The 20,410-nt window shown below is 41.1% G+C and overlaps 1 protein-coding gene across 1 annotated transcript; it reads right to left on the reverse strand.

The window, feature by feature from the left end:
- Positions 1-2,219: 2,219 nt before the first annotated feature.
- Positions 2,220-19,381, reverse strand: b4galnt1a (beta-1,4-N-acetyl-galactosaminyl transferase 1a). The gene is made up of 11 exons (XM_010875112.3): positions 18,935-19,381; positions 17,232-17,520; positions 16,824-17,006; positions 14,715-14,821; positions 14,307-14,344; positions 12,515-12,695; positions 11,137-11,229; positions 9,816-10,003; positions 9,231-9,371; positions 5,153-5,390; positions 2,220-4,966 (listed from the first exon to the last, which is right to left on the reverse strand). Exons 2-11 carry the CDS (start codon positions 17,447-17,449, stop codon positions 4,758-4,760), a joined length of 1,596 nt encoding a protein of 531 aa, XP_010873414.1. The 5' UTR covers positions 17,450-17,520; positions 18,935-19,381; the 3' UTR covers positions 2,220-4,757.
- Between the last annotated feature and the right edge of the window lie 1,029 nt (positions 19,382-20,410).

The raw sequence follows: 20,410 nt of genomic DNA on the forward strand, positions 1-20,410 counted from the left end.
CAAAACACTCCTGTTATCCTCCGCCAGATTTAGGAAGTAGCAACGATCAGCCAAGTATGAGACTCGTTTATCGCCGTCTCTACTACAGTAACCCCACACCAAAGATGTAAATGATTGAATGTTTTTGTTGGAAAGCGTCCTGTCATGTCCGAATGCTGGAGATAAACCCCAACCATAACCGGTATTTCTTTACAACATTCTGTAATACCAAAGTGGATATTATTACAATAAATAAAATGCACTGAACGCTTTTTTTGAATATAGTGATATTTTCTGGCATTCGTACACTGTCGGTAAACATTAGGTAAAGACAGTGGAGAGGATGGTTTCAGAAAACCATATGGCCTGTTGTGAAACCATGTGGCAGCAGCACATTGTACCAGAGGCATTGTCCTAAACCACAAATCTACCTAAATAAATGACAGTAATTGTCATATTACTACCATAGCTATGTATTGTTAATGGATATTTCTGTGTACTGAAAATTATTAAATACTACCTGGAGATATTTGTATTGTCTGCAATTGTAAAGCTTTTTTTTTGTTTTTGTAATGCGTTATTTTACAATAAACATTCTCAGAAGTATCACCTTTACAGTGGTGTAATTAAGCAGTGGCATTTATGAGCAATGTCCCTGCCTATTGGATGACCTATTAGTTAAATTAACATTGTATTAAAATAAGCAACACAATGTTTTGAGAATATATTTATTACAACCTTTCAATTTCATTTTCAAACATTGTACGCAAACAGATATGTATTATTCTTTCACTTAAAAATAAAAAGGATTAAAAAAGTAAGATTGCAGTGGAATCGTAGTCTACACCTCTAATGAAATACCCATAATTTCCCGTCATTTTGGTCAGGGGACTAAATAGGTTAGTCTGTCAGACATTGTTGGTATAAAGTTCACAAAAAATACAGAAGGGCCTATGTAATATATTGTTGCTAATATATCAATCCACATAAAAAAGCCATGCACACGTATGCTCCATCACATATCTTTGTTCAAAACAAAAAAACACTTCCATCTTGCAAGAATCATTTTGAGGTTAATATAATAATCCCGTTTTTTGCTTTTTAAAATAATATTTGAATAATGGACAATTCAATTCAACAATACACAATTCCAAGGCTGTTTACTACCCATATGCCTAAAATAGGCCTGGCATTTTGTTGTTGAAACAAAGTAGTATAATATTAGTGTACACAAAGTGTATATTTTGCTGGTGTTTTTTTATAAAGAAAAATCTAATTATTTAACAAAAAATAAAGTTTTAGCAATCACACTGCTGAGACACTAGTTGTACTGAATGTAATAGTGTGCTGCCCTCTGCTGGCCAGCGGTCAACAGGGCCTACCAGCTAAACCACATTACCTTGACCTGATAAAACTCTGTGGTGGGATTTCAAAAACAGGGGTAAAAAAAATCCTAGGGAACTAATTATTTGTTTGCTTGATGTTAGTTGGACGCCGTGGATGGTTATTTTTTATCCTGTGCATATTTCAAAGAGCCCTCTAGACAGTTCTTCCTTTAAAGCTCAAGGAGTGTTTTACTAATTGGCAGGAAGGAAGTAGCCCACTTCAATTAAAGCGTCCATAGTGGTACACAGGACTCACTCTGGCCAAGTGTTTAAAGGGCTGATGTAGCTGTAGTAGACCACGGCAATATCACACCAACTAGAGAACACATCAGACTAATCTAAAAGGTTATGCACAGCAGGCTCACTCAAACACAACAAATATCACACAGCAGACATACCAAACCATTCATCAATATATCAATATTCAATATACATCAGACAATGTTCAGTTCATACAATATTCATCATACAACATGAATAACAACAAAAATCAGCACAGATAAAATACATCTTTAAGAAAATATACAACAGTGTGATGTAGGCTGCTGCAACATTAAGGAGCATTAATATATGAAGATGACTAGTTCTCTGAGCAGTACTTATTTAGAATACAGTGTGATCACTGGAATGCTGTCCACCTGTCCACAGGGGGGAGGTGTAGGAACTGGGTGTACTCTTAGTTGTTACATACAGACGCATCTCAAAAAATGTAATATCGTGGAAAAGTTAAAAAAAAAATCTGTAATTCAAATTCAAAAGTGACACCTTCATATATTCTAGATTCATTAAACATAGTGAAACATTTCAAGCCTTTTTTGTTTCAATCTTGATGACTACGGCTTACAGCTCATGGAAATCAATAATCCAGTATTTCAAAATATTAGAATAAAAATGTACAATACAGAAATATCGACCTGAGAAGAGCTCTAATCTAATTAACTCCCAGAGCCTTCAGTCTATCAGTCTGGTTTAGTAAACACAACCACAATCATGGGGAAGACTGCTGACTTGACAGTTGTCCAGAAGACAGTTGTACCCTCCATGAGGAGGGTAACCCACAGAAGATCATTGCTGAGAGGGCTGGCTGTTCGCAGAGTGCTGTATCAAAGCATATTCGTAGAAAGTTGACTGGAAGGGAAAAGTGTGGTAGCAAAAGGAGCACAAGCAACAGGGGTGACCGCAGCCTTGAGAGGATTGTCAAGCAAAGTCGATTCAAGAACTTGGGGGAGCTTCACAAGTGAGTCAGTGCATCAAGTGCCACCACGCACAGATGTGTCTAGGAAATGGGCTACAAAGTGTCACATTCCTAGTGTCAAGCCACTCCTGAACCAGAGACATGGTCAGAAGTGTCTTACCTGGTCGAAGGAAAAAAAGAACTGGTAACTGGTTTGCTGCCCGTGGTATTACTGATTATTGCTGATTAGAGCTCTTCTCTGGTCTACGTTTCTGTATTAAACCTTTTTTATTCTAATATTTTGAGACACTGGATTTCTGTCATCAAGATTATCATCAAGACAAACAAAAAATGCTTGAAATGTTTCACTTTATGTGTAATGAATATAGAATATATGAAGGTGTCACCTTTTTATTTGAATTACGGGAGGAAATGAACTTTTCCACAATATCATTTGTTTTTGAGATGCACCTGTGGAGAGACCAGGGATGTTAGTTCAATATGTATGCATGTTATGACTGTCACTATTCCTAGGAGCTTGGTATTCTTTGTTTAGGCGTACCTATATATCTGTTCCTCCATTTCCATGGAGACAGGTAACGTGCCCGACAGACCATCTTGGGACATTGCTTTATAACAGCAGCTACCCCCAGGTCAACAGCTAGATGGTGGGAATCAGCAGAGACAGAGTAGCTAACACTGGCGAGAGCTGTGACTGTAATATCTGGAGACATGCACCATGACTGCTGAATACTGAAGGAGCCTCGAGCCACGATTCATTCTTTCACCTATACAACCCAATCTACATGAGCAACTATTAACCTAACGGCTTTAAATAAAATAGATCTAACAACGCCAAAGTGATAGTTTTGGTTATTTATAAACAGTGAATAACAGCAAAGCACTGACGGTTGATACTATTCAAGAACGCAGAAATACAGTGTGCGACTATAAAATGGAAACAGAAAAATATGATCTGATTCAACTATAAAGATCAAAAGTGTATGCAGATTGAAATCTTTGAAATGTTGAAACATTAACTTGACAGTGAGGACAAAATAGTATCCCAAAATGTTATAATTTTCAAGTCTCTGGTTCCATCTTGTGGACAAATAGCATTTGACACATAAAATTTAGAAAAAAAGTACAAGTTACTGAATTCATAACTAATTCTAAAGTCTATATTCCTATTGCTAACCAGACAAATTTGTATGAAATAATTTACATAGTTCCTTGTATAGAAAATTGAGGAGCAAGTAAATGCAAATCATAGATCAAGATTATGTTCAAAGGGAGTGCGAACAGTATATCCTTGTACACCTAGAACATCATAATGCAAAGTCAGTCTCAGTCGGTGGCCTTTTCCTCCCTATACAGAAGAGGAGCACAACACCAGACTCAGTAGTGTGCCAGATTCAGTTGAACTTTGATTTGGTGGAGGGGGAGGATTGTGCAAGCACAACAAATACTGCGTAGGCGGTTACAGAACAGATCTGCACTTCCTGCCTCTACAACACAATCAGATCAAAACTGAGTGAAGACGATCCAATTAATGTTATAGTTTAGAACCTTTTTTTCTTTACTATCGGGCCTTCTTGGTGAATGCTAGGTCAGGTATCGCTTATCTCCCAGTGCAACCAAGGAAAACTCTGCACTACTGGGACACGAAGCCCACCAACAAGATAATGCTGGATTAGCTTCATTAATGCCTGTTGTCCTTGAGTGACCCAGCCAAAACCCAAACCTCAACAACTGTGAACAACTGTGGCGAGACCTGCAGATCGCAGTTCACTGACGCACCCCACCCAATCAGACAGAGCTTGGGCGGATGGGTGAAACTGACCAAAACCTGTTGTGCAACGTTGCTTTCAACACAAACCTATTTTTAAATGTTACAACAGGACGTACATTTTCCTTTGAGCAGTGCAGCAATAGAACACAAAATCTGAGCCGAGCCTCACACTGTCTGACGGGCTTCCCTGTTTGGTTGTTCGATTTTTAGACGCAGGGCTTCGCTCGGAGCAAGGTCACCACAATACAAACACCAAAATAATTGATTTTGGTGATTTTATATAAGTTACTAGTATCATGATAAAGTCATGATATCATTTAAACATTGAAAAATTATGGATTTAAGTTCACCCTGTTGGATGTACAACTGTGTTCTTTTATGGATAATACTGGAGAAACACTCAAGCGACAGTTATGCAGAGCCTGAATTAGTTACTTGACAAGCACTGTAATCGGTTCTTGAAGAAAAAAAGGCTATTTCTGATTTGGCCAGAGCCCGGCGAGTAGTATCGGAAGTTTTGGTAGGCCTTCTCCTTTTCCGACTTGCCCCATGGCAACTTGATCTTGGACGCGTGGTTTACGATGACGTCATCACAGGAACCAATGTGGAGGGATCCGAGCCCGTCAATAAAGAACTCTACAAGAACGTAATAAAAAAAAGTTGACATTTACATCACAACTGCTGTCCCTCTTTAAGTGGCAGGGGCTGCAACGTTTCCTTTCATCACACCCCACCAGATGTCCAGATGAAGACTGGCCTTTAGTGGCCGTCTGCGTTACAATGGTAAAAAAAAAGCCCTGGCGATGGGACAAAAACACTGACCTAGATGAGCTGCCCGGGACAGACGAGGGTCGAATCCCACCTGCTGCATCCTGTCCGTCCTCCCCATGAAGAAGTTGATGACGGCGTCGGCCACGACACAGTTGGGGAATCCCTGGACGGCGTGATGGAATCCCTGTCTGATGTGCAGACAGTCCCCCTCCTCGCCTCCGTCCTCCACTGACAGGGTGTGGCGATAGCTGGCCGTGTATCCCGTGGCCTCTCTCACAGCCCCGCCAACCTGGGCAAACGGGGGGAACAAAGTAAGTGGGCAGGTAACGGAAAAGCCACCATGCACGTGTGCTGGTCACCGAAAAGGAACAGATACTACTACCAAAAGAATAGAGCGCTTAACCCACAATGGAATAGAGCGCTTAGCCCACAAAGGAATAGAGAGCTTAGCCCACAAAGGAATAGTGCGCTTATCCCACATAGGAATAGAGTGCGTAGCCCTCAGAAGCCAGAGGTGGGTTTGTTGTACCACTAAGGGTGGTCATGCAGGAAAACCCCTACTCCCCACTGTGACGCGTTGTGGTGGATTTAAACCCCTACTCCCCACTGTGACGCGTTGTGGCGGATTTAAACCCCTACTCCCCACTGTGACCTGTTGTGGCGGATTTAAACCCCTACTCCCCACTGTGACGCGTTGTGGTGGATTTAAACCCCTACTCCCCACTGTGACGCGTTGTGGTGGATTTAAACCCCTACTCCCCACTGTGACGCGTTGGATTTAAACCCCTACTCCCCACTGTGACGCGTTGGATTTAAACCCCTACTCCCCACTGTGACGCGTTGTGGTGGATTTAAACCCCTACTCCCCACTGTGACGCGTTGGATTTAAACCCCTACTCCCCACTGTGACCTGTTGTGGCGGATTTAAACCCCTACTCCCCACTGTGACGCGTTGTGGTGGATTTAAACCCCTACTCCCCACTGTGACGCGTTGTGGTGGATTTAAACCCCTACTCCCCACTATGACGTATGGTGGCGGATTTAATGTTGTGGGGCTGTTTTGCTTCAATAGGCACTCAGAACCTGGTTAGGATTCATAGTATTCCTCCAGATCCACGCAACAAAAATGGCTCACTGACAAGCTATGCAGTGAGCTGAGGAGGAGGTTCCACAAGCAAAAACCAACCACTCGAGGGGATCTAGACAGAATCTGCATGGATGAATGGTCTCAGAGCCCTTGTCATGTGTTCTCCACCCTCATCAGACATTATATGTGACTTGGTGCTGTTATCTTGGCAATGGGAGGGTTGACAAAGTACAACATGCAGGGTTAAGGAGATACATTTCTATCAAAATGTTGTTGACTTGTAAGCAGCGAGTCACAAATATACACAGCGAGTCACAAAAACATAATGCAACTGCCAAATAAAAATCACTGTCTAGAAATATATGAATATAGGTTCACAAAACATATGTCAAAATCCCCAAACAATTGTGGAATTGTTAACAAAGGATGATTAACAAATACATTTAAGAATGTTCAAACATGTTTTTGTGAATGTTACACCATTTGTCACCTGCAGATCTCCTATTCAAACAACTGAGCATGGAATGTCGTCTATGCCCAGAGATAGTGATTTTGAGATACAGTGCTCATCCATTGGGCTGAAAATACACCACTGTGAAAACTGACATTGCCTACCATCGCTGTATTGTTCTTCCTGTTCAGTTACAGGGATTCTTCAATTCCATCCAGTGTTTCTTAACACCATTGGTTGGTCAGTTCCATTGGCAGTCATGCATGCCCAGAACAAAACATGCCTTATTTCCTGTTTTATCTCTGCACGGTGCTCTTGCATTACTCTGCTTTATCTTAACTTCTGCCTTATCCACTGTTGTAGAAATGTATTGAGCTGATGTATGAATGAATTCTACTAATGTATAGGGGAGCAGAGAATTACTAGTTTAGTGCTGGGCTGATTGGAAAGGTACTGAGCCTGTTCTTAGACATTAGGAAGATGTTAAGATATATTAATGGGGCTATAATCAGGAGAGGAACAAGAAAACAAAAGTCAAGAGGTAAAATGCAGGTGGGAAACATATGTGTGTGTGAAACCCAGGAAGGAGTTTTCCTGTACAAAAATGATTTTTTTAAACTGCACCTCAGACAGACTTTCACTAATCTTGTGTTAGTGTCTTTCTGTCTCCATCTGCAAATATAATAAACTGTTATTGTGTTAAAGAGTATTTTGATCGGTCTTAAGAAGGGTTCTAGTTGGCTAAATTCTACTACACCACCCCCAATTCCTTTGTCCAGAACACTGCACGCATTTTGTTATTTTCAAGCTTTTCTGGTTTTAAGGCGGTGACTTCCTACCCAGTCCATCTGCTGGTCTTTCCTGTGTAGCAACTCACTAGTGGCAGGAAGTTGGTGGGCGGGGCTGGGGGTTGGGGTGGGGGGTTCATTCGAATCGAATCGTTTAGAAATCATAATTTTTGTATCATTTCAATTCCAAAGTTCTCGGGTACAGAGCCAACACATCAAGACTTGGATCACCTCCCAGCTTAGGATTCAACACAGCATCAGAGGGAATCAGAGGCCCTCTGTCACTGGAGGCTAAGGAGCCATATAATAAATGTTAAAAATAGAGTTACCTGAAACAGTTAATAAAAACGCCCTGGCTCTGACACAAATCAAGTGGTAGATTTTCTCAGGTCTCAACTTGTGACAATCTGGCCACAAACTGGTTGTGCATCTCTCCGTTCCCACGGTACAATTATGAATAGGTTTCCATCCTTCCTAGTCAACAATTGGTCGAAGCACCTTTGGCTGCGATTATACATGCATGTTTATAGGAACTTTGATCGATGCCATTTACAAAAAACAGCACACTCTTTCAGGTGGGAAACATATGTGTGTGTGAAACCCAGGAAGGAGTTTTCCTGTACAAAAATGATTTTTTTAAACTGCACCTCAGACAGACTTTCACTAATCTTGTGTTAGTGTCTTTCTGTCTCCATCTGCAAATATAATAAACTGTTATTGTGTTAAAGAGTATTTTGATCGGTCTTAAGAAGGGTTCTAGTTGGCTAAATTCTACTACACCACCCCCAATTCCTTTGTCCAGAACACTGCACGCATTTTGTTATTTTCAAGCTTTTCTGGTTTTAAGGCGGTGACTTCCTACCCAGTCCATCTGCTGGTCTTTCCTGTGTAGCAACTCACTAGTGGCAGGAAGTTGGTGGGCGGGGCTGGGGGTTGGGGTGGGGGGTTCATTCGAATCGAATCGTTTAGAAATCATAATTTTTGTATCATTTCAATTCCAAAGTTCTCGGGTACAGAGCCAACACATCAAGACTTGGATCACCTCCCAGCTTAGGATTCAACACAGCATCAGAGGGAATCAGAGGCCCTCTGTCACTGGAGGCTAAGGAGCCATATAATAAATGTTAAAAATAGAGTTACCTGAAACAGTTAATAAAAACGCCCTGGCTCTGACACAAATCAAGTGGTAGATTTTCTCAGGTCTCAACTTGTGACAATCTGGCCACAAACTGGTTGTGCATCTCTCCGTTCCCACGGTACAATTATGAATAGGTTTCCATCCTTCCTAGTCAACAATTGGTCGAAGCACCTTTGGCTGCGATTATACATGCATGTTTATAGGAACTTTGATCGATGCCATTTACAAAAAACAGCACACTCTTTCAGGTTCATTGGGGAGAATTGATAAAAAGCAATTTCCAGTAATGTCACAAATGAAACTCTGGGGCCCTGTCAAAACATATGAAAACCAGGTAAAGGCTGTGTAGACACTGTACAAAATTTGCCTACGGTATTTGCACACTAACCACAATGCACCAGGCTTTTAAAGCTTCTGGCATTACTTGCATGCATTATTTTGATTATCTACCCTTACAGGTGCCACCCCATCACTCCCCGGGAACAGGTCCGCACGCGCCCCCCGGTACCAGGTCCGCACACGCCCCCCGGTACCAGGTCCGCACACGCCCCCCGGTACCAGGTCCGCACACGCCCCCCGGTACCAGGTCCGCACACGCCCCCCGGTACCAGGTCCGCACACGCCTCCTGAGACAACACGCCCTGTGATCATGTCTGCACACTCACCAGGTCCAGGGTGGTCTTCTCCAGGACATCCACCATCTTCTCTAGCCTGGTGTTGGAAGTGAAGATGAAGTCATCATCCACCCATAGCACATACTTGGTGGAGACCTGGGACACCGCCAGATTTCTCCCTGCAAACCAGCCCTGGAGGTGGATAGAAAAGACAAAGACTCCATTACCAGTATGTCAATACCCAAACGTGTGACGGCCATTGTTGAACGTGAAAACTGGGAACTGGTAGAAGGGAACTGGTTTTTTAACTGTCATTTCACCAAGTAATTATAAGAGGAACAGATTCGTATTTGCAGCAATGACATGGAAGTAAATTGGGTTAACGGTCTTGCTCAGAGACAGAAGGACAGGGTTTTTCACCTTGTCAGCTCGCTCAGGGATAATAACTAACCCTTTTATTTACTAGCCCAATGTTCTTAACCACTAGGCTACACTGCTGCCACAAAAAACATAAAAATGAGTTAATTAAATACTCGGATGAGTATACAAAATCCAGCAAAGCTAGTGGATCCCCAAAAACTTGGATGAAAGCTGCTTTGATGAAACATGAGACTCCCCGAAGTGAAGCTGTCGTACCTTCGCAAACGGCATGATGTAGTGCTCAATATGTGGTCCCTTCACTGGCTCGGGGTGCTCGTTGTCATCAGCAATCACTATGGTGACCGTGGGGTAGAACACCCGTATGCTGTCAATCAGATCTTGTAGTTTGTCATAACGCAGAAATGTCTTGGTAGCTATGGTGACAAGTGCAGTTATGTTGTATTCTGAGGAAAAAAGAAACCTGCATTCATGATGAAGAAAAAAACATTCACATACATAATTCACTGTAATTACTTGCAGCTTTCCTCTTTTAAAATGACAGAACAAAGTTTTGGAGCTCCCTGAATGGTGCAGCCTAGTAGCACTCCTGCATTGTTGCAGCCAGCAGTTTCTCTTTGTTGTGGCACATTAACAATCCATGGGGGCATCGCAAGTTGAGGTGTAAATTAGCGTTGCACCATCCAGATTTCGGAAAAAATCCTCCTCAAGTGTCTCCAATTGGTAGGTTGGCCTCCTGTCAACTTAATTACAGTAGTTGGTTGGTGAATGAGTGCTCCTCCAAGTGTGTAGGCCCAGATTCTAGACCTGAAGGTGCAACACTGCAAGACTTCCAGGGAGGCTTAGTTAGACTAAATTCTGTGCATGAGCTTAGCCAGCTAAGGTTTGTGGAAAAAGGCTTGCCCTTTTAATCTGATTGTGCTTTCGGACAGTCAGTCACCTGCCTAGGGTTGTAGTTAAATTGCATGCCCTGCCACTGCTCAAGACAGACCTTCATTGTGGACAGACCTTTTCTATGCCGGTTCCCTGCTGAAATGTTGCGTGTGGCCATTGAAACATACACATCTCTGGAATAGCTTCAGATAACATCTTCATAACAAGGCCAGAGTCGGTCATAAAACTTAATCAGGTTAATGTTGCACATGGTGATCCTCTGCAGCTCAGTATGTGGTGCATGGAGCATGTAATGCCAGGGTTATGGGTTCCGCTCACATGCCTCAACATTATGTTCTGTAGACAGAACTGGAAGCCCAATGGAGTCAGCTTCAGTCAATAGGTACAGGCACTCACAGCAAACTGATCAGGCTGCTCCAGCAAGCTGGTCCTATAGTCACATTAACATTACCTGCAAGTGTGAAAGGGGATCTCTATTGGAAAAGCTGTTTTTTTTAATTTTATTACCAAAACATTTTTGGCATAGGTGCTGGAATTTACTCCGTGGTTAATTGTGCAGTGTGATAAAAAGCACATAGCTAGCGAGATGTGCTACGGAGAACATGTCTTGATCTTTGACACACACACACACACACACACACACACACACACACACACACACACACACACACACACACACACACACCTTCAGTGACTCCGGAGTAATAGAGCTTGGGAGTAACAGCATGTCCAACCTTGATGGTGAAAACTGCCTGGTGCCCATCAGTCTCAAACTGCACTGGAAGAGGGCAGAGGAACATATTTCAACACATACTACTTTTACATTTCAGTCACTTAACACTGTCACCCAGAGCGGCTCATGAGCAATTAGGGTAAGTGCCTTACTCAAGGGCACAAAGTCATGTTTTTTTAGCTGGCTGGATTCAAACCAGCAACATTTTAGTTACTGTCTCTAGACTCTGACCATCACGTCAGCTTCAGCCCTGACTGAACTAATATATAATTGCATAGCAATTTTTCCAAACAGATCAAAGTTGTCGAACAGGTGATCACATGCTTGAAGTTATTTTTAAAACTTCACATTTAACATCTGAAAATACTGTTTGCACATAAGCTGTATGTGTATATAAATAGGGGTCAAAGGCCGCTGTTATATGACCTAGTAACAGTGGTTTAAAGTAGGATACGTTGGTACTGTTAACACTATAACTGGTAATGGACATTATTAAGACTTCGGTGGGGTCAACTCAGTATCAGGTCTACAGTGGGGTTAACCCAGTATCAGGTCTACAGTGGGGTTAACCCAGTATCAGGTCTACAGTGGGGTTAACCCAGTATCAGGTCTACAGTGGGGTTAACCCAGTATCAGGTCTACAGTGGGGTTAACCCAGTATCAGGTCTACAGTGGGGTTAACCCAGTATCAGGTCTACAGTTGGGTTAACCCAGTATCAGGTCTACAGTGGGGTTAACCCAGTATCAGGTCTACAGTGGGGTTAACCCAGTATCAGGTCTACAGTGGGGTTAACCCAGTATCAGGTCTACAGTGGGGTTAACCCAGTATCAGGTCTACAGTGGGGTTAACCCAGTATCAGGTCTACAGTGGGGTTAACCCAGTATCAGGTCTACAGTGGGGTTAACCCAGTATCAGGTCTACAGTGGGGTTAACCCAGTATCAGGTCTACAGTGGGGTTAACCCAGTATCAGGTCTACAGTGGGGTTAACCCAGTATCAGGTCTACAGTGGGGTTAACCCAGTATCAGGTCTACAGTGGGGTCAACCCAGTATCAGGTCTACAGTGGGGTTAACCCAGTATCAGGTCTACAGTGGGGTCAACCCAGTATCAGGTCTACAGTGGGGTCAACCCAGTATCAGGTCTACAGTGGGGTCAACCCAGTATCAGGTCTACAGTGGGGTTAACCCAGTATCAGGTCTACAGTGGGGTTAACCCAGTATCAGGTCTACAGTGGGGTTAACCCAGTATCAGGTCTACAGTGGGGTTAACCCAGTATCAGGTCTACAGTGGGGTTAACCCAGATCAAAGCGTTCCGAGGGACTGACCCACCTGTGTCCGCCGTCCTGGGGTGGAACAGGGTGTTGGTGTAAGTGACAAACTGCAGCTGTCTGTTCAGAGCGGACAGGACACCACTAGACAGGTACAAATGCATCTCTCCCTCTCCTCCTACTGAGACCCCATCCACGGTGGCCGACACATCAAACGTCCCGAGGGTAGCAGTCAGATTCACCTACGAAGACATGACAGGGAGAATGCCATTCAGCTCAGATTTTTACCACGAGCAAGGATCTATGGGTAACTTGTTGCATAGTAACAGGAATAAACCAGTCATGTCTGCTAAAATTGTCCAGTAATATGATTACAATCAAGGCCTACTAAATGATAGTACGTAACAACAAAACACTACCAGATCTTCATAGCAGGAGTAAATGCACTGATTTATAATGTATTAATTCCAAATGTATCTCAGTTCTACCCCCATTTTTATAAAATAATGAGATATATAACACTATATCAGTTTTGTTAATTCAAAGCCCTTGAGGGCCCTAAACCCTGGTCATTTCCCTGTGCTTCTCCCCATTACAACATACAAACACACACAGCTCCGGAAAAAATGACGAGACCACTGCACCTTTTTCATTCATTTCCAAACAAGAAACCAGGCAAGCCTAGTTCAGCCGGACCGCAATAAAAAGTACTGCCCTCTTGAGATTCAAACCCGGGTGGCCCACATGAAAGGCTGTGTCGTTAAGCACTACACCACAGAGCACTACGTAGGATGGGTGTCAGTATAGCCTCATTTCTATGAACAAATCCTCTTTTGTCACTGGCCGTTTACACAACAAATTGGCCATTTGTGAATGATATTGATACATTTAAACTGACTAACGTTTCTTACTAAGTTTACCTCCACCACAAATAACATTGGTTAACTGTTAGCTTTTGCCGCTGGCTGTTTGAAGAGCTTATTAGCCAGTAATAGGATTTACCAGTATCCAGTAACTTACTGAAACAGTCATAGGAATTGAGCAGTTGCTAGCCAGTCTGCCAACGCTATTTCATTTCATGGCATCAGAACTTATTTTTTTCTTTCATGGCATAACAATGTACTTTTTTCTTTCATTCGTGAATGACTTTGATACAATAACTATCAAGAAAGGTGACGATAACTAACTTTTTCATCAAGTGAACTGACGAGAGAATCATAGAAATAAAATAAATAAATGTCGTTGTTCACAATATATTCGAACTTGAGGCTTCCACTTGAGAGGCACTGCCTTTAACCATAACGACACGGCATTACGCATTTTACCAGTTGCTAAACACTATTGAACGCTGTGTTAAACTGACTAACGTTTATCATTAAGTTTACCTCCACAATGTAGTCACTGGAGGTTTTAGCCAGCTAAGTTTTCTTCTATACGGAATAATTCATAACACGTACTTCGCTTCGCCTGCGAGGAGATACGAACTCGGGACCTACAGTTTGCAGGTCTGCTTCTCTAACCACTATGCTACTTAACAAGGGATAGTCAGTCAATCACTCAGTAAGAGACATTCGCTCTTCTTAGCCGGCTCCGCTTAAGCAGTCTGGCAAAAAGTTGAAAAGGAAGGTATTGAGTGAGGAACAGAAGGGTTAAAATGAAGAGACCACTGCAAATTCAACGCTTCTGTTCCTCACTAAAAACCTTCCATTTCGACTTCTTTGGAAAGGAAAGAAAAAGGTGCAGAGGACACTTTTCCAGAGCTGTAAACACACACACACACACACACACACACACACACGCATATATTCTTCTCACAGTTGATGACCAAATGACTTTGATGTAGGTAATCTTACTGTGTAAAGCGGTCTTGGCTTTTCTTTGAGACCCAGCCCTTGGAATACAGAAAAGGATTCGATCATCAATAACAAGGTTAGCAAAATGGCAACAAGTTGGTGAAGTTGTTTAACAATTTATAGCCAAAGCTAAAAAAAAATGCCTTCTGTTCAGAGAGTAAATACTTTTCTGTATTTTTTACATAATAACTATACAGAACAAAAATATGAATGCAACAATTTCAAAGACTTCACTGAGTGATCGATTGTCTTGGTGAAGGAGGATTGCTCGAGGACTGCACAATTTGAGAAATTGTGTTTTTTTTTTATATGAAACATTTTCAGGGATCTTTTATTTCAACTAATTGGATCAATACTGGACTTGGTAAGTTTTAAATGTTTTGCTGGGTGTACCCCATCCTCACTTACCAGGGATAAGGACAGTCTTGAGAGGGCGAACCTCCACTCCCTGGGTTGGGTACTCCAAGGGACTGTTGGCCTCGGCAATGACAAGGACATCCGCAGGCGTCCGATACCTGCAATCAAAATGCATGGTTTCAAAAGGGTTCATAATTCGAGTGAAGTGGACAAAGGATGAAGATGCTCGATGCTACAGTACAGTTGTTTTGGATATTGACTGAGTTATCAACACACATCAAATTTTAATGAATGCAGTTGATATTTTCAGGTATTTCTTTAGGAGCTTGTTACAGAATGAAGAAAATAACATGAGATCAAAATTGCATATAAACAGGATGAATTAGCAAATGTGATTAATGTATAATAAAAAAAAAAAGCAGTCCCTATTTCCATCCTCTCATGCAGTGATCCATTTATAGCCTGACGTCTGCTCTACTAAGGAGTGATAAGTACATTACTGTTCTAATCTACTGGTGTCTAGTACCGCAGTTTGCTAGTTAGGCCCATTACTAAAGGACTTTCTATATTTCCAATAGCCTAACCGTGAACTGAAGACGTAGCATAACTTGCTGCTAGCCGACTGTTGGATGGAGTCACCTAAGCTGGGTTGTATAAATTAGCGAGCACACTAAAGCCTTCCTAGTACATTAAGTGGCAGCTGAAAGCGACATTCTTGTCAAATAGCTAAAATATTTTTTTTCTTATTTATGAAGGCTCGAGTATCTGACGTGATGAAAGAAATCCTGATCTTATTTTTGGCTTGTGTAGCTTTGTCAACAACAGTATCAATCACAAGTTTGAGCCACCCATAACGTCTACAGACGGAATTTGGGACGGTCAAAATAAAGTGTAACCAAAATTGTTTGAAGCTATCTATTTATCTGGGCAGTAGTGTTTGTTTTTCACCCCAACAAGAGGCCAACTTTTATTCAGCCCAATCAAAGCTCTTCTCGGTCTTTGCAACCCAGAAGGTGCAGCAAGCTTCCTAAGTGCTGTAGGTGTTCACTGGAAACAACTAAGGTGGCTGCATTGGTGCTTGTTGGTGTGAAAGCCTCTTATGATGTTGATCTCTGGCAACACCTTTTATTTCACTTTCCTCTTGCCATCACCATTATTATAATTTTATATCTAACAGTTTACTTACCCATATTTTTTTAATGTTTTTACATTATGGTATCTAGGTTTAGCAAAAGTAACGTCATAGTTAAAGCTTGCACCTCCATTGCGATGAAATTCAGTTGCCAAGCTTTTGCACTTTACTCAACTGACTACCTACAGTATCTCACAGAAGTGAGTACACCTCTCACATTTTTGCAAATATTTGAGTATATCCTTTCATGTGACAACACTGAGGAAATGTCACTTTTCTACAATGTAAAGTAGTGAGTGTACAGCTTCTAAAACAGTGTAAATTTGCTGTTCCCTCAAAATAACTCAACACACAGCCATTAATGTCTAAACCGCTGGCAACAAAAGTGAGTAGACCCCTAAGTGAAAATGTCCAGATTGGGCCCAATTAGCCATTTTCCCTCCCCGGTGTCATGTGACTCGTTAGTGTTACAAGGTCTCAGGTGTGAATGGGGAGCAGGTGTGTTAGATTTGGTGTTATCGCTCGCACACTCCCTCATACTGGTCACTGGAAGTTCAACATGGTACCTAATGGCAAATAACTCTCTGGGGATCTGAAAAAAGAATTGTTGCTCTACATAAAGATGGCCTAGACACAAATGTACCTCCATAGAAGATTGTTTGTAAAAAAAACTGTAAAATGTCCCTATTTTGGGGAGCAATCTATATCATCTCTAAACAAATTCTGTTCAGTTCTGCACTTTATTCTTCAGTATATAGTATTTAAAATGTTCTGTTTTCTAGTATTTAATTAGACATATTTTTACGTGAATTTAAAGTAAGTTGTGTTGGTGTTTGTGCTACTTTACATTTTGAGGGTAACATTTTTTTTTTTACAGCAAAAGTATATCAGCCCTAAACATCAGTCATTGGCCTCCTTGATCACTAAAGATTGGTATTTGCTCTGAAAAAAAAACATATTCTCAACCCCTACACAGTATCCAGCACAAATCAGCACAGTAGAACATGTTGTTTAACTTGTACAGTTACCTCTGCAGTAAGCTGTTAAACTCCTGCTTTCGGCGATTCTTCACCTTGGCCAGCTCAGCCCTCTGGAAAGCTGTGTGAAAATCATCCTGGGCCCAGACACGGGGAAAAAGGACCTGGGCAAAGGGTAGGTCGATAGCCGGCTTCTTATCTGCCTCACACACACACCCATTCACTGCCAGTCGCCTGAAGGAGATTTATAATGAGACATAGGACAAGTAACTATTACTGTACAGTAGCTCAATGAAAGCAGTGCTGGTTCAGTAAACTGGGTTGAAACATACTGAGGAACAATTGTTCAGTTCCCGGGATTAAATGTAATTCCCTCCCAACTGCAATCATATTAAAGGCTGTAATGCATTGAAACGAAAGGATTCAGGAATTATCCAACATTTCTCTATGGTTACTTACCCTGCCACTTTTTCCTTCGGTACATATGGTATATTTTCATAACTACGCGTCACATCTTGTAGTCTCTCCTTTAGAACATTAAATGCCTTTTGGCTCTGACTCGGTCCCACATCAACAGTACTGTTTCCCTCTGGGGGCCAGTAGTGGATGAGGGAAAACAGTAACAGGACAGATAAGAAAATAAAAATCCATATTTTCTTCGGTAAGAAGCAGCGCATTCTGGATAGTCACACTGATTGATGCAACAAAAAGGACAAGACGGACCAACAGATGTTGTCTCACAGGGGACCTGCAAATGGAGATGTCCAAAACGTGAACACTACTAGAAGATCATGAGAGTCGGACCGGTTGAAAAACAAAATAAAATGTCTCCAAATACCAAATAGATATTATTTCAAAAAACTAAATACTCAAATATTAACATTCAGAAGTCTTAGGCTACTATATTATACTTTAACACTCTTTGAAATTGGATTTATATCAGATTGCATGTATTTGTTTTCGTTTGGATGCATTTTAATTTCAATATAAGTTTCATATTTTCTCTTTAGAGTTTACCAGTGGTCTCAGGTATTGATAAATATAACACTAAACCCCACTTCTAAAATATTCTTCTGAACGAACCTGTTTAAACAATAGGCCCATGTGTTCAAAATAAAAAATAGGCCTTGTTCAACTATTGTCAACCAAGGCTCGTGCAATGCTACTTACTGACTATAAATACTTGAGAGCATAGCCTGGTTACCGTTTTTTGAATGCACGTGGCCAATCTGTTCAGCTTGCCAAAAAAAATGTTTTAAGTGATAATTTTATGATAATTTCTTGTGATAATCTCACAATCATGACACCTGACAATAACAGTGACCAAACTAATGCTTGCAATTCTAATTGTGTTCCTCCTTAGCTTATTTATTCTCATGCAAGATGCCATCTTGGAGGTGTCAAATTGACATGATTGAACACGGAAAACAGAAGTGCAGAATACTATTACAAACAGATACAAATGTATTTAAACTAAAAGAGACTATATGTGTATTCACACAGATAGATACACACACGATCGAGAAACCATTTCACATTAATCTCAATGAAAGCTATTAGTACTATTGGGAAAAGCCAGAAATACTAGTTAGTTCAGTTGAGCATTTCAAGTGAAACGTATAGCTGACAACGTTTCCTCCCACACTGAATGACACATTATTGATTTCTAGGTAAAAGTAAATAAAAGTTAAAGAAAACGACTCTAGTAAATAGTAGTCACGCAACAAAATACAACTTCAGTCAAAGTTGAAGTTTCAAGTTTTAAATGTGATTGCGTAGTAGCAACGGGTAGCCTACTACTAAATTTTCTGACTTTAAAAGTACAAAGTAATTTAACTGGGGCTACATGGAATTACATTGTGTGAAACAGTACGTTTGATTTTTCGTTTTTAAGGTCACTCTCCAACACAGACAATTTACAAACGCGTAGCGTTATAGTCTGCAAGATCAAAGGTACACATTTTTGACAATGCACATCTGCTGATTAACACGGTTCTTCAAAGGTCCAAAATCGTCATTACATTTCATTGCTGCAAGATAATATACACTTGCTGAGCTGACAACAACAAGGTTGGAAAATAATATATTTTTAAAGTTGGCAATTAAGGCTTAAGCGTAAGCCTATAATCTAATAATATAATGTATATTATGCAGAAACGTACCTGTCAAAAATAGTCCATTATATGCGTAGTGCAGTTCCGGTCTGTTACCTGCTGTATTTTCAAGAATGGTATGGCCAGGATAAGGTAAACAGCGTGACACGGTGAGGAAGAACAGACTTCACACTGTCGAGATCAGCCAGCTTATCATCATCATCATCATCATCTGCCACTCCCTGTATGAACTTAAATTTCTGTGAAATATTCGAAGCTGGGTGGTTCATAGCTCTTGCAAAAAGTTCCCATGAAGACGAACGTGATATAAGTAAAACCAGATGAAAATTAGAGAACAAGGTAAATACCCTTTGATTGTATCGGCATTTTTTTTGCCTTTAACAGAGCCCAAAAACGCCACACGCTCCTCTGGCGCATCGGTTGCGAAGGGACGGTCATACAGTCCTGTCCAATGATTGCAAGCAAGCTGAATTTTTTTTGTCAACCTTTCAAAACCGATCGTGAGCAAATAGCTGCACATAAACCTTCTAAATCTGGCCAATAGCCTTCCTTTTCCTGAGTACACCGGTTGTACACTGTGCTTCTCTTTTTCTTTTTCTAAGGCTGTTTCAATAGCGCACCCTCCATATTAGCTAAAGATCTGAAGGCAGGTTTGATGAATTCCTGAATGTACACCATTTTTATACAAGCATTTGTCCTATTGTTCTCTCGTGTACTTCTCTTATAGATTTTCTTCTAATAGATTACAAACACGATGACATATAAAGGGGCTGGACAAAAATATATTAAATATACACTACCAGTCAAACGTTTGAACAAACCCATTCAAGTGAATGACTATGTCAAAGTATGTATAAAGAAACTAATAGGGAGTAAGAAAGCCTTTGTTTTCAAAACATCACCATCTTCTTGGAATGCTGTCATAAGAGTGTATGTAGCCCTGACTATTCCTGAAGTGTGTGTAGTTTGAAATTTAGCAATTTCTAATGAAGAAAAGCCTCCAGTTCTTTGGGGGATGAAAGAGGTGGGAAATCTACTTTGGACCCTGTGCTCCAGAACTTCCTGAAAAGATTCAAAGATTTTTAAAATGTGATTTAGTTACTTCAAAGTAATATGTGGCATTTGCATAATTCTGTCCACCCCTGTACTCCTAATAACAGTTGGACAAATTAAACTAAAACAGTGCAGTATACAGTAACAGTAAAATGTCATGTAATCACTTCACACATCATGATTCCTCAAGGCAGAAAAATGCGATATCATTCTAGTAATTATGCTTTAGTGTTGTGGATGGTTAAGGCTCTCCGCTTATTCACAGAAATGTGAAACCTATTTTGTTAGGCTGGCATTTAGTGGCCAAACATGTATCCAAGTAAAAGCGCATGTTGACTAATATCTGTAACATATAGAGCCAAGTTCAGTTGATGTACATTCTACATCAGGGATCATCAACACTTACCCTACAAGCCTGCTGGTTTTCTGGTCTACCTCACTAGACCCACCTGGTGGGTCTGGTCTGAATAA

This window comes from Esox lucius, chromosome 12, assembly GCF_011004845.1.
Source record: "Esox lucius isolate fEsoLuc1 chromosome 12, fEsoLuc1.pri, whole genome shotgun sequence".
Taxonomy (NCBI): domain Eukaryota; kingdom Metazoa; phylum Chordata; class Actinopteri; order Esociformes; family Esocidae; genus Esox; species Esox lucius.